Source organism: Vitis vinifera, chromosome 13 (genome assembly GCF_030704535.1).
Source record: "Vitis vinifera cultivar Pinot Noir 40024 chromosome 13, ASM3070453v1".
Taxonomy (NCBI): Eukaryota; Viridiplantae; Streptophyta; class Magnoliopsida; order Vitales; family Vitaceae; genus Vitis; species Vitis vinifera.
The window spans coordinates 22,177,652-22,200,449 of record NC_081817.1 but is presented as its reverse complement, the minus strand read 5'-3'; the positions used below and the strand labels follow the sequence as shown (position 1 = coordinate 22,200,449).

The 22,798-nt window shown below is 40.8% G+C and overlaps 1 protein-coding gene across 3 annotated transcripts in view; it reads left to right on the top strand.

The window, feature by feature from the left end:
• LOC100250474 (THO complex subunit 1) overlaps positions 1–22,798 on the top strand; it is a 100,835-nt gene that overhangs the window by 12,844 nt on the left and 65,193 nt on the right. For 2 of the 3 annotated variants that reach the window (XM_010660775.3, XM_010660778.3), the window contains 3 exons: positions 13,194–13,287; positions 17,431–17,576; positions 17,680–17,751. In XM_010660775.3, the coding sequence (XP_010659077.1) occupies positions 13,194–13,287; positions 17,431–17,576; positions 17,680–17,751 (312 nt within the window). The remainder of the gene's footprint in view (positions 1–13,193; positions 13,288–17,430; positions 17,577–17,679; positions 17,752–22,798) is intronic. The other variant, XM_019224377.2, reaches the window with a different exon arrangement.

Here is a 22,798-nt window from a genome sequence, read left to right as displayed (position 1 = left end):
TATTAATAATTGGAAAATAACAGTTCTAGTTATAGTAAACTTTTTTAATAAATAGGAATGAAAATTTCAATTTAGAAGTTGAAGAAAATTTGATAAAAAATAAACTACTAATACAATAAGAAGACTTTGTATATGACCATGAGTTGTAAATCTCGCCCATTCCAACATGGAAATTACTAAACTTATTTTTTCTCAAATGAACATTTATTATGGCTCATCTTGACTAGACTTAACTGTGTAAGGTTCCAAGAAGAACTTGAATTGAGTCTTAACCCTGTAAGCTTCCAAGAGGAACTTTAATCCTTGTCTATATTCCAAATTAAGGCCTATGCGTTGGGATTAGTATTCCACTTCTCTTGTAAGTCCTCAAGGGTGCTTCCATAATGTTTCTCATTAGGAATTATTATCTTCAATTTGTTTTGGACTTTAGGAAAGAGCATCAATACCGGGTTACGACTTATGTTGATAAGAACTTCTTTATTGCTACTTATCTATGGGTTACTCATGAAGGTATGTAATGTAACTGGCAAGGGGATTAGGTGGGCAGTCCCTTTGGTTGTTTTCAGGTTGTTTCTTGGGGATGTTGGGCCAAATGGGGTTAAGTACTGTTATGGAAATCACCATGGGAATAGAGCTAATTGTCACAGGATGCACAAATGACCCTCCCCATGGGCTTATATAGGAGGAGGGAAGCTTCTGGTAACTCCTGGAGCCATCTACACTAAGCAATTAGTAGGAAGAGTGTGGAAGCTTCTAGAGAAGTCTAGAGATGTCCACACATCTCTACACTATGGTAGAAGGCATGAGAAGAGTCTAAGGCTTTCTAGAGAGTTCCAGAAGTCTCTTGTATATTCTTGTACATAGGGTTGTACATAGAATTGTGTAGGGTGTTCTAGAATATTCATGAATTGTAAGGAACCCTCCAAGGTTCCAAAGAGTTCCATTGGTGCCTAAAAATAGGTGAGGGCCTCATTTGGCTAAGGCACCAAGCAAGTGAGCTTTCAAGCATTGTATAGCTTCCTTTGAAAGCAATAAAGCTTCCATTCTTTAAGTGTTGCCTACTATGCCCTCTAAAGCTTCTAAGTCGGGTGCATCTCAACCTAGCAAGCCAAACATTGAGAGTAAGGTTGACTTAGCAAGATTAAGTATCTTGACTTGTCTAAGTGCTGCACGAGCTTAGGAAAAGATGAAGTCCGTGACAGTTGGTATCAGAGCACGGCTATGAAGCAGGCATAGTGAAGGAAGCATGTCAGGCTCCAATGTGGATGAGACTAGTGAGCAAACCTATGGGAGGGAGATTGAGCCTGCTGCACGGGGCAAGGGCAAGAAGGATAAGTCTCGTGATGCCTTAGCCAACATGGAGGCAAGGTTAGCCAAGGTGGAGCTAACCATGGCAGACACTCGGGATGGGGTGGACTTGATTGAGCAAGGCATAGAGAAGAGCTTAGAGGATCTTAGGGAGCAGATCTAGGACCTTTGTGAGGGGGTGCTTGTCTCACAAGTTCAACTAGTGTCACACGAGGATTTCATGTCCTTGCAAGACAAGGTCATGAGCATGTTTGTTAGCATGGAGTCAAGGGTGGAGGCCTTGGCTGCACACATGGAGGCTCGAGACCAAGAGGTTCGACAAGAGCTGACCATTTACAAGACCGCAGTGTCAGCACAGGTTATGACCACTTATGAGGCACCAAGGGTGGAGGTGCCAAAGCCACACACGTTCAGTGGCAAGAGAGATGCTAAGGAACTAGACAACTTCTTGTGGCACATGGAGAGGTACTTTGAGGCTATCGCACTAATAGATGAAACCACTAAGGTACGTACCGCGACCTTCTACCTCACCGATAATGCTACTCTATGGTGGCGTCAGAGGTTTGTCGATATAGAAAAGGGGACCTGCACCATAGACACATGGGATGCCTTTAAGCGAGAGATCAAAAGGCAATTCTACCCTGAGGATGTGGTGTACTTAGCAAGGAAAAATATGAAGCATCTCAAGCACATGGGCTTGATCCGTGAGTACCTTAAGGAATTCTCTACGCTAATTCTTGTGATTCCCAACATGTCCGAGGAGGAGCTACTATTCAACTTCATGGACAACCTACAAAGTTGGGCCGAGCAAGAGTTGAGGCGACGTGGTGTCCAAGACCTAGCCACGACCATGGCGGTAGCGGAGTCCTTGGTGGAGTATAAGAGGGGAGACTCCTCCAAGCCCAAGCCACAATCCAAGGGTAATCATGCCAAAGGTGGGGGAGACAAGGGATCACGGGGCTACACTCCTAAGGAAAGATCAAGCAAAGGCCCTAGTGGCAAGGATGGCAAATGCAAGGACAAGCGGAAGGAATTCATGCCTAGGACCAATTGCTTCCTATGTGATGGTCCACATTAGGCATGAGATTGCCCCAAGAGGAAAACCCTAAATGCCATGATCGAGGAGAAAGAAGAGGGCGCATAGTTTTAAAAGACTCAAGGCGCACATAGGTGCAAAGTAGTCCTGGAGCCTGAGGCGCAAGACACACCTAAGGCACGAGCTTTAGTGAAGTGAGACGTACCCTAATTTACATATATCTTTCCTTTATTTTTCTCATTTTTTTCCTCTATTTTTCCTCCTCTTTTTCGTCTTCTTCACTTCTCCACTGCACAACTAAGGCCAGGCCAAAATTTGGGAGAGTTGTCAGGTTGAAAACAACCAGAAAAGGGGGCTGGAAGGGAAAACAGGGCCAAAACGACGTCGTTTTGGCTTGTTTTTTATTTTAAAGGAACAGACTCCAAAACGGCGTTGTTTTGGCTTGTTCTTTTTAAAATAAAAGAGTCAAAACGACGTCGTTTTGATTTTAAAAAGTTCTAAAACGATGTTGTTTTTGACCTTGCTCTTTTAAAAGAACAGGGACCAAACAACATCGTTTTGGTCCCAAAAAATAAAAAAAGAAATTAGGGCTTTTCTTTGCCCTCTGCAACCTGGCGCTGGAGAAGAAGAGAAGGAGAAGAAGAAGGAGAAGGAGAAGAAAGAGGTAGGGGATCGAGGGGCACCTGTGGACTGCATCGCCCCTTGCCGGAGGCGAGCGCCTTGCATGCCTAAGCGGCGCCTTTGTGAAGAGGCGTCGTGCCGCCCGGAGCCTAGGCGCGCTTTTCACAACTATGGGAGAGCGATGCTCATGTGGGATCGTTACAACTCCTAAACGCCCTCAAGGCCAAGCCGGTGCCTAAGACACCTCAAAGCAAAGGGCTAATGTATGTAGAGGCCCTGGTGGACATTGATGCCACTCATAACTTTGTCTCGGAGGATGAGGCAAAGAGGTTAGAGCTCTAAGCATCCAAGGAAGGAGGTTGGCTCAAGGCAGTTAATTCAACCGCCAAGCCATCACATGGTGTAGCACGCGGGGTGACTATGCGCATTGGCTTATAGGAAGGAAGGGTTGACTTCACAGTGACACTCATGGATGAATTTAAGATGGTATTGGGAATGGACTTCATAAGGAAGGTCAAGGCTGTGCCACTACCCTTCCTATGCTCGATGGCTATCTTGGAAGAGGAGAAGCCATGCATGGTCTCTACGGTCATTGAAGGTTCGCACAAAACCCCCATGATATCGGCTATGCAAGTTAAAAAGGGGTTAAAGAGGAAGGAGGTGACCTACTTAGTCACCCTTAAGGAGGAAAAGGACGATGGGTCGATGGAGCCCATGCCTAAGGAAATCAAGGGAGTCCTTGATAAGTTCAAGGACGTGATGCCGCCCGAGTTGCTCAAGAGACTCCCACCTAGAAGGGAGGAAGACCATAAGATCGAGTTGGAACTGGGAACTAAGTCCCCTGCTATGGGGCCATATAGGATGTCACCGCCCGAGCTGGAGGAGCTAAGGAGACAACTCAAGGAGTTGTTGGACGCGGGATTCATCCAACCTTCTAAAGCTCCCTATGGCGTGCTGGCCTTGTTTCAAAAGAAGCATGATGGGTCCTTATGGATGTGCATCGACTACCGGACACTCAATAAGGTAAAGGTAAAGAACAAGTACCACTCATTGCTGATCTATTTGATCAACTTGGTAGGGCAAGGTACTTCATTAAGTTGGACTTGAGATCGGGCTACTACCAAGTGAGGATTGCGGAAGGGGACGAGTTGAAGCCTACATGCATGACCCGGTATGGCTCATACGAGTTCTTAGTGATGCCCTTCGGTCTTACCAATGCACCAGCAACGTTCTGCACACTCATGAACAAGATCTTCCATCCTTATCTAGACAAGTTCATGGTGGTATACTTGGATAACATAGTCATCTACAGTTGCATCCTAGAGGAACACGTGGAGCATCTAAGGAGAGTCTTTAAGATCCTAAGGCAGAATGAGCTATATGTAAAGAAGGATAAATGCTCATTTGCTAAGGAGGAGGTGAGCTTCTTAGGACAACATCACCATGGACTTCATTATTGGGCTACCTAAGTCGGAGGGCTTCGGTTCAATCATAGTGGTAGTGGATAGGTTCTTTAAGTATGCTACCTTTATAGCAACCCCTACTGACTGCACCACGGAGGAGACGACAAGGCTTTTCCTTAAGCACGTGGTTAAATACTGGGGGTTGCCTAAGTACATCATCAGTGATTGTGACCTGCGCTTCACTGGGAAGTTTGAGACGGAGCTCTTCAAGCTTATGGGTTCCGAGCTTCATTTCTCTGCAAGCTTTCACCCACCGACGGATGGGCAAACTGAGGGTGAATGCTTTGTTGGGATTATACTTAAGGCACTTTGTGAGTGCCAACTAGAAGGATTGGGCTAAGTTGCTAGATGTGGTACAATTCTCATACAACTTACAAAGGAGTGAGGTGACCAACAAGAGCCCGTTCGAGCTAGCTATGGGGCAGCAACCACCGACTCCTCACACACTAGCGATGGGCTATATGGGGGGAAGTCCAGCGGCTTTCAAGTTTGCTAAGGGGTGGCACGAGCAAGCCGATATAGCTCACTCATACTTGGACAAGGCCGCTAAGAAAATGAAGAAGTGGGCTAACAAGAAGCGATGTCACACAGAGTATAAGATTGGAGACATGGTGCTTGTCAAGCTCTTTCCTCAACAATTCAAGTTGCTAAGGCCGGTGCACAAGGGCCTTGTGAGGAGGTACAAAGGACCCTTCCCCATACTTGGGAAGGTTGGCAAGGTATCCTATAAAGTTGAGTTGCCATCAAGGTTGAAGATTCATCTTGTCTTCCACGTGAGTTACTTAAAACCATATCATGAAGACAAGGATGATCCAAGCCGAGGGTTATTTAAGAGGGCACCTACAACTGTAGTGAACTCCTATGATAAGGAGGTAGAGTACATCATCGCAAATCGAGTCATAAGGAGATGAGGGGTGCCTTCGGCTACAGAGTACTTGGTGAAATGGAAGGTACTACCAGAGAGCGAGGCTAGCTGGGAGCCAGGGGACGAACTATGACAATTCCAGGAGTAGATTAAGCGGTTTTGAGCGGAGGGCGCGATGAGGACGTCTGCGATTTAGGTGGGGGAGAGTGTCATAGGATGCATAAATGACTCTCCCCAGGGGCTTATATAGAAGGAGGGAAGTTTTTGGAAACTTCTGGAGCCATCTACACTAAGAAATTAGTGGGAAGAGTGTGGAAGCTTCTAGAGAAGCCTAGAGATGTCCACACATCTCTACACCATGGTAGAAGGCATGAGAAGAGTCCAAGACTTTCAGAGAGTTTTAAAAGTCTCTTGTGTATTCTTGTACATAGGCTTGTACATAGAATTGTATTGGGTGTTCTAAAATATTCATGAATTGTAAGGAACCTTCCAAGGTTTCAGAGAGTTCAATTGGTGAGGCCAAGGTACCAAGGAAGTGAGCTTCCAAACATTGTATAACTTCCTTTGAAAGCAATAAAGCTTCCATTCTTTAAGTGTTGCCTACTATGCCCTTTAAAGCTTCTAAGTCGAGTGCATCTTAGCCTAGCAAGCCAAGCATCAGGAGTAAGGCTGACTTAGCAAGATCAAGTGTCTTGACTTGTCTAAGTGCCACACGAAAGACTAAGTCCATGACATAATGCTCTTTGCTAAAAAATGGTGATTTCAAGGGGAAGTGCGTTGAAGACGTTGAAGGTCTTGGTGGAGAGGAAGACCTCTTTGGTTAGGTTGGAAGGCGAGCACGGAGGAAAGTGGTGCTCGATTACAGAGCTCAGTAGAGGCTCTGTTTTTGTCTTAGGTTTTGAAAAGGATGCAGTCGGGTGGATGATTGAACATCTGACGAAAGCCATCGAAATGAAGAGCCACCTGGGTTTCAACAGAAAGTTCAGGGGAAAATGCAGTGTCCACCTGATGGAAGTTGGCTTCAACAACCACGGAAGGTTCATAAGGATCTCGGAGTTCGCTACCAACAGAAAATCTTCTTTTTTGATTATTCCCGAGGGCAACAAGGGCAAAGGTTGGTAGAATATTAAAAACGCGCTGTCTTCAATGATGGTGGTCCCCTCTTCGAATGCAGTCGAAAAAGAAAGGAAATTTAGAGGGGAAAGCTGTTCCCACAATCACGTGGGTTCTCTGCACCGGTCCTACGTGAAAGCAATTAGTGGTGAAGGACCAAGAGGAGGTGGTCTTGTTCCAGTTGGGAGGTGGGCGCAAACCGTGGTATGTGAAAACAATGATGATAGTGTTAATTGGGTTGAGGTTGGAAGATCGGTGGCGAGAAGCATAGGGAAGAAAGGCGTTGTAACGATTGTACCCATTTCAGGTGGAAAAGGAGTATTTTTCGTTGAAACAACTGAGGAAGCTATCTTTCTCCATGATTTGAGGAATTTAAGGGTTGAGGAAAGGAATATAGTCCAATTGCGAAGGTGGTCGCCGAAGGAAAATGCGGAAATAGAGGGGAAGTTCAGAGGAGGCTAGATTGAATTACGGGGGTTGCCATTTCATCTATGGCCTGAGGTATATCTGAAGAAAATTGTGGAGCAATGGGGAACGGTAACTGATATTGATTGGCGAATGTTGAAGTTGTTCAATCTTAGCAGGGCGAGGTTAAGAATCGCAATGAAGGATAGGGCAGTCCTCCCAGCTTTGTTAGAGGTGACAGACGGGGATTGGGTGTTTACAGTTGCCGTCGTAGTGGTCGGAGATGAAGAAGGCCGGAGAGGTAGTGTAAAGGGTGAGCTGACTCGGGAGGCTTTTGCATCTCACTAGGGGACAGGTGGAGGAAGACGAGGGGAGAGAGTCAGATCAACGACGGGGGGAAGATACCGTGTCGGGGAAGATAGCAGATTGAGGAAGGGGGGAGAAAGGGGTATGGCTGTGCTTTTCTCAGAGGGAACACGTGGCAAGGGCTGTCAGTTTCCATCGCTGACTTGTTTGAATTCAAATAAGACGGTCAATGAGACTGAGGAAGCGGGAGGAGATAGGGCCGGAGGACACGAGGCCACCGCCGTTGTGGGCTGTTGGGCCTATGAGAGGAAGGCCCAGTCACTGTCTAAGACTGGTCCAAAATTTGCTAAAATGGGCTGCAAGTCCAAAGGCCCGTCGGGGTTGGGCCTAAGCCTAGAAGAAAATAACCCAATTGAGACGGTGGTGTCGTTACGAAAGGAAGAAGATCCTTCTATAGCCGGAAAGGGGAAAACAGCTCCTGGACTCCTTGAGGTTCAGTCGAGTAGCTCCGCGAAGAAGAAGGTGATGTTCGATTCAAGCTGTGGTCAACCCTCTTTCCCCTAAGCTCTGAGCGCCGATAGGGAATCCGGTGTTGCAGCGAGCCCCTATTGCATGGAAAGAACTAGGCTGACAGCGAAGAAGACCCAAAGGAAGAGGCTTCAGGGGTCGATTTTCAAGCAAAACGAGGATCTAGTGCAAGTCCTCTCTTTTCTCGTCGATTTCCAAGGTTTCGAAAGAAGAGTTTAGGGGAAGGGGCTTCGGCATTGAGAAACGAAGCGACTCTGAACAATTTCTCCTTCGACGAAGACATGGAAGGATTATCGGGCCGAGTGGGGTCCGATTCTCGTGGCTTAGCAGTCATGGTTTTGCCCTCTTCGCCAGAAATCAGAGGTAAAGGGCCTAGCTTTATGGGGAATTGTGGATTGATAGTTGCGGAAAATCTGGAGGTAATATCGTCATCACATTTTTAGTCTCCTTCGTCATCTATACCCCCTTCTTGTGGTTTGACTTATTCCTCTCTGAGTCCTTCTGCTCCCATTCTTCCCGGTTCAGCCTTTCAATCTCAGGTTCCTATGGAAAATCGAGTAAATTCTGATTTTTTTTTTCTAAAAAGACGACGATGCTTATGAAGGTCAAACTTATATCCCTAATCTAGAAATGGAGGTAATCCAACCTGCTTTTCCATACCAGATGTTCGAGTGTGTCAACCCTCTTTCGCCTAAACCAATTTCGCCTATTAAGGCCTCCAACATGGTTACAGTTAATCAGGGAGTTACTGCGGGCTCCCCTTCGGGTGAGTTCCAAATAGAAGGACTGTCCCCCTAGAAAATGGCAAAAGTGTGTGAGGTTTTAAAGTCTCTGGATATTAAGGTATATTCCAAGAGGAAAAGCAGATGCTCCACAGGATTGTGAGACCTGTTGGAATTGGATTGGAGATTAGGGTCAGTAAGTTTTATACATGAAGATAATCAGTTGGAATACCGGGGGTTTGGGTTCAAGGAAAAAGCGAAGGGTGGTTAAAGATTTTCTGAGATCAGAAAAGCCGGATGTAGTGATGATTCAAGAAACAAAAAAGGCGGAGTGTGATAGAAGGTTTGTGGGTAGTGTATGGACAGTCAGAGATAAGGATTGGGCAGCCCTTTCGGCGAGTGGGGCTTCGGGTGGGATTTTGATTATTTGGGACTCTAAAAAATTGCGTAGTGAGGAGGTAGTATTAGGCTCCTTTTCGGTTTCAATCAAGTTCGCATTGGATGGATGCAAATCATTATGGTTATCTGCAGTTTATGGCCCAAACAACTCAGTACTTAGGAAGGATTTTTAGGTGGAGCTTTCAGACATTTTTGGTCTTTCTTCTCCGCGTTGGTGTGTGGGCTGCGATTTTAATGTCATAAGGAGAAGTTCAGAAAAACTGGGAGGTTCTAGTTTAACCCCAAGCATGAAGGACTTTGATGATTTCATAAGAGATTGTGAATTGATAGATTCACCTTTAAGGAGCACACCATTCACTTGGTCAAACTTGCAAGAGCATCCCGTATGCAAGACATTAGATCGTTTCCTTTACTCAAATGAGTGGGAACAATTATTTCCTCAAAGTCTTAAAGAAGTTCTTCCAAGATGAACATCGGATCATTGGCCGATAGTCTTGGAAACCGATCCATTCAAGTGGGGCCCAACATCGTTCAGGTTTGAGAATATGTGGTTGCAACATCCTAGTTTTAAGGAGAGCTTTAGAAGTTGGTGGAGAGAGTTTCAAGGAAATGGGGGAAGGTCACAAGTTCATGAGGAAATTACAATTCGTTAAGGCCAAATTGAAAGAGTGGAATAAGGCTTCTTTTGGAGAGCTAAATGAAAGGAAAAAAAGTATCCTGTCTGATTTAGCTAACTTTGATACCTTGGAGCGAGAAGGGGGTCTATCCCCTGAACTTTTAGTCCAGAGAGCTTTAAGAAAAGGGGAGCTAGAGGAGTTGATTTTGAGGGAAGAAATACATTGGAGACAAAAAGCTAGGGTGAAATGGGTTAAGAAAGGGAATTGTAACTCAATTTTTTTTCATAAAGTGGCTAATGGCAGGCGAAATAGGAAATTTATCAAGGTGTTGGAGAATGAAAGAGGTCTAATGTTGAATAATTCAGAGAGCATCAAAGAGGAGATATTAAGGTATTTTGAAAAACTCTACACGAGTCCTTCTAGAGAGCCTTGGAGAGTGGAAGACTTAGATTGTTCCCCTATATCTGGTGAGAGTGCGTCTAGGTTGGAATCCCCTTTGCAGTGTTTCAAGATTGTTGGGAAGTGATCAAGGAGGATCTAGTGAGAGTGTTTGCAGAGTTTCACAGGAGTGAGATTATCAATCAAAGCACTAACGCTTCCTTCATAGTTCTGTTACCCAAAAAAAGCATGTCAAAGAAAATCTCAGACTATAGACTTATTAACTTGATCACCAGTCTTTACAAGATAATAGCCAAAGTGTTAGCAAGGCGTCTAAGAGGGGTACTTCACGAAACCATCCATTCTACTCAAGGAGCTTTTGTTCAAGGGAGACAAATTTTGGATGCAGTTCTCATAGCCAATGAGATAGTGGATGAGAAAAGACGATCAGGGGAAGAAGGAGTTGTCTTCAAAATTGACTTTGAAAAGGCTTATGACCATGTGAGTTGGGGTTTTTTGGATCATGTGTTGGAGATGAAGGGGTTTAGTCCTAGATGGAGGAAATGGATGAGAGGCTGTTTGTCCTCGGTATCTTTTGTAATCCTAGTGAATGGTAACGCGAAAGGGTGGGTTAAGGCATTTAGAGGTTTATGACAAGGAGATCCTTTATCCCCTTTTTTGTTCACTTTAGTTGCAGATGCATGGAGTAGGATGTTATTGAGAGCTGAGGAAAGAAATGTCTTGGAGGGTTTCAGGGTGGGTAGGAACAGAACAAGGGTATCCCATTTACAATTTGCAGATGATACCATCTTCTTTTCTAGTACTCGAGAAGAGGATATGATGACCCTCAAGAGTGTTTTGCTAGTGTTTGGGCATATTTCTGGGCTGAAAGTTAACCTTGACAAAAGTAATATCTATGGCATTAATCTTGAACATAATTATCTTTCTAGGTTGGCCGAGATGCTTGACTGCAAGGCTTCTGGGTGACCTATACTCTATCTGGGTCTTCCTCTGGGAGGGAATCCCAAGTCGTGTGGTTTTTGGGATCCTGTGATTGAGAGGATCTCAAGAAGATTAGATGGGTGGCAAAAGACGTATTTATCTTTTGGAGGCAGGATAACTCTCATTCAATCTTGTCTCACCCATATGCCATGTTACTTTCTCTCCTTGTTTAAGATTCCCACCTCAGTGGCAGCAAAAATTGAGAGATTGCAAAGAGATTTTTTATGGTCAGGGGTTGGGGAAGGCAAAAGAGATCATCTGGTTAGTTGGGATGTAGTGTGTAAGCCGAAGACGAAAAGGGGATTGGGATTTGGAAAGATTTCTATAAGGAATTTCGCTCTCTTATGGAAGTGGTTGTGGAGATATCCTAGGGAGGGTTCAACTCTGTGGCATCAGGTTATTTTAAGCATTTATAGATCACACTCCAGGTTGGGATGCCAACAATATAGTCAGATGGTCACATCGTTGTCCTTGGAAGGCCATTGCACAAGTCTCCCAAGAGTTTTCCAAATTTACTCAGTTTGTGGTAGGAGACGAATAGAATTCGGTTCTGGGAAGACTTGTGGTGGGGGGACCAACCTTTGGGGGTCCAATATCCAAGACTACTTAAACGGATAAAAATACTCCTATTTCTTCAATTCTTGGATCTACTCGCCCATTCTCTTGGAACTTTAAGTTTCGTCGAAATCTTTCTGATTCTGAGATAGAAGATTTAGAAGGCCTCATGCGGTCTCTTGATCGTTTACATATATCACCTTCGGTTCCAGATATGAGATCCTGGTCTTTATCTCCTTCAGGACTTTTTACAGTCAAATCTTCCTTTCTTGCTTTATCTCAATTTTCTGATTCGCCTCCAGTTTTCCCTACTAAGTTCGTCTGGAATTCTCAAGTCCCCTTCAAAGTCAAGTCCTTTGTCTGGTTGGTGGCTCACAAGAAGGTTAATACTAATGACTTGCTACAGTTGAGAAGACCCTACAAAACACTTAGTCCCGACATTTATAAGTTGTGCATGAAGCATGGAGAAACAGTAGATCATCTTTTTCTCCATTGCTCTTTGATGATGGGGTTGTGGCACAGATTATTTCAATTAGCAAAGACGGATTGGGTCCTCCCAAGGAGCATCTCTGACATGTTATCTACTAATTTTAATGGTTTTGGATCTTCTAAGAGAGGGATTGTTTTATGGCAAGATGCGTGCATCGCGTTAATGTGGGTGGTGTGGCGGGAAAGAAATGCAAGGATTTTTTAGGATAAAGCAAGGAATTTAGAGAATCTTTGGGATTCTATTCGTTTCCTAACTTCTCTTTGGGCTTTTTGTTCTAAGGTTTTTAAGGGGATTCCTCTTAACGTGTTACAACTTGATTGGTTAGCCATGTGTAATCCCAATGGGTTGGTCTAACTAGAGTGTTTGCTTGTTTTTTCTTTGTATTTTCTTATATTTGATTCCTTATAGTTTTGTTTTTTTTCTGATGGGAGGATTCCTCATCCTTCTCTTGTACTTCCTTTTTATCAATATATTCCTTTGTCGTTTCCTATAAAAAAAAAATAATAATGCTCTTTGCCAAACTAATCAATTTTACTGTAATCATTGAAATTGGGATATTAGGCTCAATGGAAGTATTGATGGAGGAAGCAGATGTGGGCATTAATAATTTTTTGATGAGAAACTATACAAGTTTTCTAATAGAAAAGTAAGTAATTGTCAAAAGAAAGAAGGATGAGAAATCCTTCCCAACCCCCACCCCCCCCAAAAAAAAAAAAAAAAGAGACGTATTCAAGAGTATAAAAATAGAAAAGCAAAAGAGAAGTCCCTATAGTAGAAAGTCTTTGGCTTCCCGACCTTATGGGAAAAGAGCAATAAAACTCTGGGGGGCAGCGGCGGCGGCATAGGCATGAGATCCCAATAAAATCAATAGAGGAAGGGGCTTCTCTCTTGGCCATCCTATCAGCTTATTGATTGGTTGATCTAGGTCTCCATAAGCAAGAGAAAAAGAAGAGTCTCTTCTCTTGGGTACTAATGATTTTCATGTAGAAAGGGTCAAGACATTGTTCTATCCTGGTTATCTCAAAGCAAGAGGGTCTTGGAGATGGTGTTTGGATTGACAAAATTCCTGACCTTTTAGGGGGTATGGTTGCTCTTCCTACAGCGGTCAGCCATGTAGGGGACGAGTTGGCTAAGTATCAAGCCTCATAGCTAGAAAAGTTTGGTGGAAATTTCTTGCCATTATATATTTTTGTCAGTATTTTTTTTTTCTTGTTGGATCTTGAGAAATTCTCTACCATGTGGGCAATATGCTGCATTTGAGACATTAATTGCTGTTTCTTCTTCTTCTTCTTCATTTGAGACATTAATTGCTTCATTTGCTTCTTCTCTACCATCCCTGTACTGTGTATCCGTTCGGTGACTTAAATTGCTTGTATTTTGTGCAGTCATGTGCCGTTCAATCAGGGGAGAAAATTATGCATTATGGGCAATCAATTGATGATGAGGAAGCAATCCAGAGTCAAATTCCACGCCTTTTGGGTCTGTACATGCTTTTACTATTTTTGTAAATAATGCATAAAAAGAAAAATTGTCAAATACCCAAAGTTTGAATGCAAGATATCTCATCTTGGATTCAGCATCCCGATGCATGAAGGGAATTATGAAGTCATCCCATAAAGTGTGATAAAATACCTAGAAACCAGATAAGTTCTTTAGTTAAGTAGCCAAATAGAAAATTGAAATGCATTTCTTTCCTTCTATAGATTGATTGACTCTAAGAAAACTGAAATGAGAACTAGAATAAAGCAATTAACTTTACTCTTCAGTTGCTTCTTGAAAATCATCAAATTAAGATAAAAAAGAGCATGGGCTCCTAGCATGTAGAAAAATGCATTGACTTGGGGCATGTGGTGTGTGCAAGCAACAAATCAAGTATTCAACATATCATTAAGCATAACATGGTTGTGTACCAATAGATAGATGATAATAACATTATGCAATCTGAACATGAAGTAAGAATAAGCAAATAAATCTACTTACCCAGTATGTTTACATATCATCATGTCAAGTAATAAATTAATAATCCCAGTGTCACTCTTGAGCAAGTAGAAATAGAATACTCTTGACAAACAAACACATTCAGTGCTACCACAATGTGAAGCAGAATTTGATCATTAGTGCACAATAACTAAGGAAACAACTGCAGGAATGTCCTGAAAACAATCCAAATTGTAAAGTCCAGAAGTAGTAACAATGCAGTAGTTCATATGGGATGTCCTGATCATTAGTGCACCTCACTATTCTAGATAGGTCCAATGTTCTCTTAATCCAATGATCTTATCTACAAGATGGTGGGAAATTTTCTTGTATCTTGAGTCAACAAGGAAAGTACTGTTGTTGACTCCTTTTCACCATTTTTGAGATTCCCAAATGAATGAATGTTGATACAAAGAAGAAATTGACCCAAAACTGATGTGATTGCACTATTATTTCTAATTTCACGATTGACAGTGATCATTAAAATTGGGAATATTACAAAGTACAGAAATGAAAAACCATAAGAGAAGAAAAGCCCTCGCCTTCTCTTATCCTATAACTTTTTGTTTTTGTACTTTGTAATATTCTCAATTTTAAAGATCATTGTTAACTATGAAATTCGAAATAATAGTGCAATCATAGGCGTTGCTTTGTTAGTCTTTCACTAGTGAGCATTTGGCTATGATAGTAGTATTGGATGGTCTCACGACATTCATTTCTTTGGGAGTCTCAAAAATGGTGGAAGGGGGTCGACAATAGTACTTTCCTTGTTGACTTAAGGTACAAGAAAATTTCCTACCCTCTTGTAGATAAAATCATTGGATTAAGAGGATATTAGACCTGTCCAGAATAGTGAGGTGTGATCTATTCAGGAGGTCTAGAGAGGCACAACAAGAAGCTGATAGACTAGTCAAGAGAGGAGCTTCAACCCTCTATTCCTTTGTAAGGAACCACGTTGCCCTCCATTGCTTCAATCTTGTTTATCATCTATCCCTACTTATTTCATTTCAATTTTTAAGGTCCCAATTAAAGTGGCCTCTAGGATTGAGAAATTGCAAGAGACTTTCTTTGGTAAGGTTTTGGGAAAGGGAAAAGAGATCACCTAGTTGGTTGGGATCATGTGTGCAAACCCAAAAGGGATGGAGGATTGGGGTTAGGGAGAATCTCCTTAAGGAATAAAGCCCTTCTAGATAAGTATTTGTGAGGTTACCTATAGAGAACACCACTTTTTGGCATAGAGTCATCTAAGTATTTATGGGTTGCACTCCAATGGTTGTGATGCCAACATTGTTGTTAGGAAGTCATATCATTGTTCTTGAAAAGCTATTTCTCAGATTCTTGACAATTTTTCTATATTTACTTAGTACTTAGTGGGAGATGACACTAAAATTTGTTTTAAGAGGATACTTGGTTGGGCAAATGACCTCTCAAGTTTCAATTTCCAATTTTTTTTACAGTTATAAGGTGTAGAAATGTGCCTGTTTCATCAACTGTAGATCGATCCTCTACTTGTCAATCTTAGAATTTCAATTTTTGATGGAACATTTCTGATCTAGAGCTTGAGGAATTAACTATGTAGCCTCCTTTCCACCTTATTACATGTGTAATCACCTTCCTTTTTAGATGAAAGGGTTTGGTTTTTGACTCCCTTAGGGCTTTTCTCTATGAGCTCATTCTATAAAGCCCTCTTAGTTTATCTTGCTTCTCTTGTCTTGAACCCTTTTGCTCCCATTAAGTTAATGAACTTAAGAGCTCCACCAAAGCTCAAGGCTTTCGGTTAGCTTCTGACTAATAAGAAGGTTAATGCCAATGATTTACTTCAATTGAGGAGGCCTTACCTCTCAACCTAGATTAGTGTGTTGTGTGATCAAATAGTAAAGAATCACCTAATCATCTTTTTCTTCGTTGTCCCACTACACTAGAACTTTGGCATAGATTGTTCGGCATAGCCAATCTCAAGTGGGTTCCTCCCAAAGGCATAGAGATGTTGAGAATCTTCTTTAAAGGCTTTGGCAGCCTATCAAAAGGGAAGACTCTTTGGTAGGTGGCTATCTTATCCTTGATATGGTTCATATGGTTAGAGAGGAATGCATAGATGTTTGAGGATAAATAGAGTCTGTGGATCCCATTCGTGAGTGGATTTTCTTCTTTTCTTTTGTATGGACCTTGATTGTTGAACCTTTTGTGGATATTCCTTTATATATTTGAATGCTCGATTGGAAGAGTGCTTGCTACTTGAACATGTCAAAAAAGAAAGTTATGATTCATTTGTTACCCCTTAGGAAGGTTTGGTAAAGTTAAACTTTGATGGATGTTCTTTAGGTAATCCTAGATAGATGGGTATTAAAGGAGTGATCATAGTTCTCTAACTCTCAAGAGAACCTCACTTTTTCACTCAAAAGAGTTGTACCACTCTTTTTCTCTCAACTCTAGGATGGCTAGAATGAGGAGAGGAGACCTTTATTTATAGGCTCCTACCACCACTAGGTTTTCCATGTAGATCACACGGTATTGCCAAATATATGAATGAAAATATACAATTCTGATTTGATTTACATGCTATTGCCAAATATAAACGGCAATACACGATTTTGTTTTGCTTGTGTCCATAATTTCCTCATCCAACATTCTTTATATATATCATACACACACAGATATATGGTTGTGAGATTCTCTGTGTATATTTCGTGTCCTAAAATCAAGGACTTTCTGACCAACAATATGGTTGTCCATGTTAGCAAGTGGGCGCAACCATGTGGTCATCCACATGCTAGACAATAACTTCCCCAACTAAAACATAGCAATTTGACATCCAAGTGGTTGTCCACTTGTTCTCTCACCCAATATATTCCTCAAAGTTCATGCATTGTTTTGGGACTAAGACCTTCTTTTACTAACACATGAATTTAGACCACCTTTGAACAAATCTTAATCGATATTTTGAGAACTTTTCAAGTATAAATAACTTCTAAGGCACTTCATTTAAGTCGGTAATGTTGTTAAGAAACATAAGATATTTTCATGAAAAGTTTGAGGTTCAAGGTAGTCTCTTAGACTAGGTAAGTCTTGCCATCCTCACTTGGAGCACAAAAAACTTCAATTACATGCAAAACAGCTCAAAGACAAGCTTAACTAAGGTCTTCATGAAAATTATAAGGTCCTCTTGCACCTTCCTCTCAAGTCTTGCAAATTGTCTTGCTTCTTGAAAGAGATACTTGAATTTTGTAGTATATATGATAATGCAATCCTTTTGAACCTATGCACTTAAACAATAGACTTATTACTGTTTTTTAACCTTTGCTTTGTTCTCATCAAAATTGAGATTACTCAATCCTAGGCTAACACTTTCGAACCAACATTTGTACATCTTTGAAGGATTGCTCATCCTTCTTATATTTATTATTTAATGCATGAAGATATTTGTTTTTCTTCCAAAGAAAAGGTTTAAGAGCTTTGGACTTTTGACCACTTTGCTAGCTTTCTCCTTTCTCTTTTTGGATGTTTCTTTTTTCCTTGACCTTTTGATCTTTTCAGTTGTTTATCCTGATTACATCTTATGTATGCTTCAATGAATTAATTTTACCCTTAAATGACATTATTGTAATTATTCTCTCTCTCTCTCTCAATTTTTTTGGTTATTACTAGACATTGTGCTGTATCTTTGTGAGAAAGAACATGTTGAGGGTGGTATGATATTCCAGCTATTGGAAGATTTAACAGAAATGTCTACAATGAGAAACTGTAAAGACATCTTCGCTTATATTGAGAGTAAACAAGATATATTGGGGAAGGTATGCTCTGATGTAATTGTCGGGTGGTGAAATTCTTTAGTTCATGTTATCCATGCATGGCCATGATGCATTCTTCTTAAATTTGTGTTTCCATTACACACAGCAAGAGCTCTTTGCACGTGGAAAGCTTGTGATGCTGAGGACGTGCAATCAACTTCTTCGTCGTCTGTCAAAGGTTGTTTTAATATACCTTAACTTATTTTCAAATATTCCATTTTAATTGGTGTCAGTATCGCTAGGCTGCTAGCAAGGTTTTAATGCACCTCTCTGCAAAGGTGCATTTAAATAAAATATTGGGCATAGTCATTGTCTGCTAGGTGTCTAGTTTCTAACATGTAGGCATCATTGTGATACATATCCTAGGACTTAAAATCATATAAACAGCTGAAGAATAGGGTTTCACGGGAATAATATTCTTTCATTGAGATTATTCTTTTATGGAGTTTAGAGCATATACAAATCCTTCAAATTAGGAAACTAAATCACTGATTAAAAGGAAAGAATAACTCCTAACAATTACTTTCCTAAAAATACAAAGATTGACAACTAATAAATAATTTACAGCTTTACAAAGTTATTTCTTTCCATATCAGTTTCGGTTTTCCAACACTCCCCCTCAAGCTGGCTTAAAGATATCTTCCATACCCAGCTTGCCAACTAGAAAATCGAATTGCCTCTTGTGTAGTCCTTTGGTGAAGACATCAACCACTTGTTCTTCAGTAGGGATATAGGTCATACAGACCAATCCATTGTCTATCTTCTCTTTAATGAAATGCTTGTCCACTTCCACATGTTTGGTGCGGTCATGGAGAATCGGATTGTGAGCTACTGAAATTACTGCTTTGTTGTCACAATACAACTTCATAAGAGATGAACCTGTCATCTTTAACTCTTCCAGTAATCTTCTTATCCACATAATCTCACAAATACCATGAGCTACAGCTCTAAACTCAGCCTCAACACTACTTCTAGCAACCACGTTCTGTTTTTTTACTTCGCCACGTAACCAAGTTGCCACCTACAAATGAACAGTACCCAGAGGTGGACCTTCGATCCACTATGCTTCCAGCCCAGTCTACATCGGTGTATGTTTCAATTTGTAGGTGTCCTCGTGACTTGAACTAAAGACCTCTACCTGGTGTCCCCTTTAGATACCTTAGAATCCTGTAAACAGCTTCAAAATGCTCTGGTCTAGGCGCATGCATAAACTGACTAACCATACTCACTGAGAATGCTATGTCAGGGCGTGTATGAGATAGGTAAATCAATCTCCCAACAAGTCTCTGATAACGATCCCGGTCCTTCACATTCTTGGCTTTTGTAGGTTGCAGTTTTACATTCAGCTCTATAGGTGTTTTAGCAGGCTCACATCCTAACATACCTGTCTCATCAAGAAGATCAAGAACATACTTCCGTTGATTTACAAAGATATCTTCTTTGGACCTAGCAAACTCCATCCCAAGAAAGTATTTTAATGCCCCCAGGTCCTTAATCTCAAATTCCTCAGCAAGTTTCCCTTTCAGCTTCTCTAGTTCATTGCAATCATCCCCAGTTAACACAATATCGTCAACATACACAATTAAGATGGCTACTTTACCTTCATTTGAACGTTTGTAGAACATCGTGTGATCAGCTTGACTTTGAGTATATCCATAATGCTTTATTACTTTGCCAAAGCGCTCAAACCAAGCTCTAGGTGACTGCTTCAGTCCGTATAAGGACTTCTTCAATTTGCACACTTTCCCAACTCCAAAACTTTCTTCAAAACCAGGTGGAGGACTCATGAACACTTCCTCCTCTAGGTCTCCATTAAGAAAGACATTTTTAACATCCAATTGGTGTAAGGGCCAATTGGAATTTACTGCAAGGGACAACAAAACTCTAATCGAGTTTATTTTAGCTACGGGGGCGAAAGTCTCTTGGTAGTCTATCCCATAGGTTTGAGTAAAACCCTTTGCCACAAGTCTGGCTTTGTATCTCTCAATACTTCCATCTGCTTTACTCTTTATTGTAAACACCCATTTGCACCCTACAACTTTTTTTTCCCTTGGTAAATCTACAACCTCCCAAGTGCCATTCTTTTTTAAGGCATTCATTTCCTCAAACACTGCCAATTTCCAACTCGGTTCATCTAGTGCTTCTTGAATATTTCTAGGTACCACAAGTTTTGAAATATTTGTAGTGAATGCTCTATAGTTGTCAGAAAGGTTACTATAGGAGATATATTTGGCAATGGGATGTTTAGTGTAGGCTTGGATTCCCTTTCTAAGAGCAATAGGGAGATCAAGGTCAAGGTCCTATGTAGGAACAATTGGGGCTAATCCTAAACCGGGTTCGAGTGCAGATATTTCTGGACTTGGACCAAAGTGTGATGGTAAACTTAGATCAGTAACAGAAGAAGAAGAAGCATGTATATGAGTAGGAATAGAAGGAGGGTTACCTGAGACATTTAGAGAGCCATTGCCCAAGGCTTTCGGTTGACCATGTGCTAGGATGATCGGCTGGTCTTTACTTTTTCCAGGGACTTTTTTCCTTGAATAAACCACAGGCTCAAGATTGTTTTTATTTTTTTTTCATTCGTAGTATTTCTTCTTCTGACAGACCAATTTCAAATTCGGATTCAGTAGGCTTAATTTCCTTATTTTCTTTTTCAAGAGAGATATCAAGAATTACACTAGGCAAAGGTTCAACAATTTCCCAACAATTTGGTTCCACTAATTTCTCCCCTTGAAGTAAATTTTTGGTAAAATATGTGACATTTTCCATAAAGGAAACATCCATAGTTGTGTAAAAATGTTTTGTAAGGGGATTAAAACATTTGTAACCCTTTTTATTAGGAGTATATCCTACAAAAACACATTTTTCTGCTCTTGGGTCTAACTTAGATCTTGACCTTTTTGGAATGTGTACATATGCAGTGCAACCAAATATTTTCAAGGGTAATTCAGAATTAATTCGAGATTCTAGAAATACCTTTTTCAAGCACTCCAAAGGAGTGGTATATTGCAAAATTTTTGTAGGCATCCTATTGATTAGATATGAAGCAGTTAGTATGGCATCCCCCCATAAGTATTTTGGAATATTCATGTAAAACATCATAGCCCATGCTACTTCTAACAAGTGTTTATTTTTACGTTCAGCTATTCCATTCTGTTCAGGGGTATCAGAACACGAGGATTGATGTAAAATTCCTTTCTCGTTTGAAAAGGTTTCCAAAACTTTATTAAAGTACTCGGTCCCATTATCAGATCTCAAAATACTGATTTTTGTTTGAAATTGGTTTTCAATCATTCTGTAAAATTCTTTAAAAATCCTTTCGACTTCAGATTTTTCCCTCATTAAATATACCCAACAAAGACGTGTATGGTCGTCTATAAAGGTCACAAACCATTTTTTTCCTGAAATTGTGGTTACTTTTGAAGGTCCCCAAACATCACTGTGAAAAAGATAAAATGGTTTTGATGCATAGTAGGGTTTTGGAATGTAAGTTTTTCGTTGGCTCTTTGCCAATAAACAACTTTCACATTGAAATGATAAATGATCAACCTTTTGAAATAACACTAGAAATAAATGTTTTAAATAAGAGAAACTAGGATGACCTAATCTGCAATGCCAAACCATTATTTGATCACGAACAGAAAGAGAACTAATACTACTTAGTCCTTGAGCAATTTTATTACTAGGTAAATTATCCTTGAAATAATAGAGACCATTGATCATCCTAGCACTACCAATTGTCTTCCCCGAGCTCTGGTCCTGAAAAATACAATGGGATTCATAGAAGATAACACAACAATTAGAATCTCTAGATAATTTGCTAACAGACAAGAGATTACAAGTAAGTTTAGGAACATGGAGAACAAATTTAAGATCTATTCCCTCAGAGATTTTTATTAGACCTTTTCCTGCAATAGGTTAGAAATTACCATCAGCTATCCGAACCTTTTTATTTCCAGGACACGGTGAATAGGATTCAAACATGTTTGAGGAATTGGTCATGTGGTCGGATGCTCTAGAATCGATTATCCATGGAGTAGATTTAAAACAACAAGATAGAGCATATAATTCATTACCTGTGTGTGCCAAAGAAACACTAGAAGTACCGGATGTCAAGTTGGATTTCAGCAATGCAAGAAGATGCTCCCCTTGTCGTATCTCACCAAGTTTGAGGGTTAATTCAAAGATCTGTGATTGATTCCCTAAATTAGAATACATCTGATTTACATTCTCCCAAAGCTCTTGTGCTGTTGGATAGCACATGTAATTAGAGCTAATGTCTTCTTCCATAGAATTCACAAGCCATGTCATCACCATGGAATTCTCAGCATCCCATATAGCATAGTTCGGATCATCCACTGTAGGAGCCTTCTTTTCATCCATCAGGTAGCCCATCTTTCCACGTCCTCTGATGTACATCCGAACTGATTGAGACCATCTCAGAAAGTTGTCACCATTCAAGCGAATCGTGGTGATTTGGATAGAGTGAGATTCCGAGGTGGTAGGACTGATTTTTGAAGAATCAGTGATGATGGGATTGTTCAGAGGAGGTTGAGGAACAGTAATGGACTTGTTTGAAATATCCGACACGATTTTAGAGAATAGGGATTGAAAGAGAGGAAGAAGGAGGATTTTGGCAAGCAAATTGCTAGCTCTGATACCAAGCTGAAGAATAGGGTTTCATGGGAATAATATTCTTTCATTGAGATTATTCTTTTATAGAGTTTACAGCATATACAAATCCTTCAAATTAGGAAACTAAATCACTGATTAAAAGGAAAGAACAACTCCTAACAATTACTTTCCTAAAAATACAAAGATTGACAACTAATAAATAATTTATAGCTTTACAAAGTTATTTCTTTCCATATCAGTTTCGGTTTTCCAACATAAACAAAACAATTTTCAATTTCCACTGGCATGCCAGATGTCTCTTACCTTTGGATGAATGTACTGCATAACCACCTCCGTATCTTTTCCTCTGTAATAGTGTTGCATTTTTTGGACATGGATGTCTACTTATGAGTAGATGACCAAATACTTTAGATGCCCATGAAATGGGAATGCTTGTCATGGAGGTTGTTACAACTCCTAACTCACCTCTAAAGGCAATGCCATATGCGTCCAAAGGGAATGACTATGTCCTTGTTGCCTAGAAAATTGGTCTATGTTCCTTCAAGATGGCTAATAATCTCTTGTGCCCGATACTTCCTTAACACAATGCT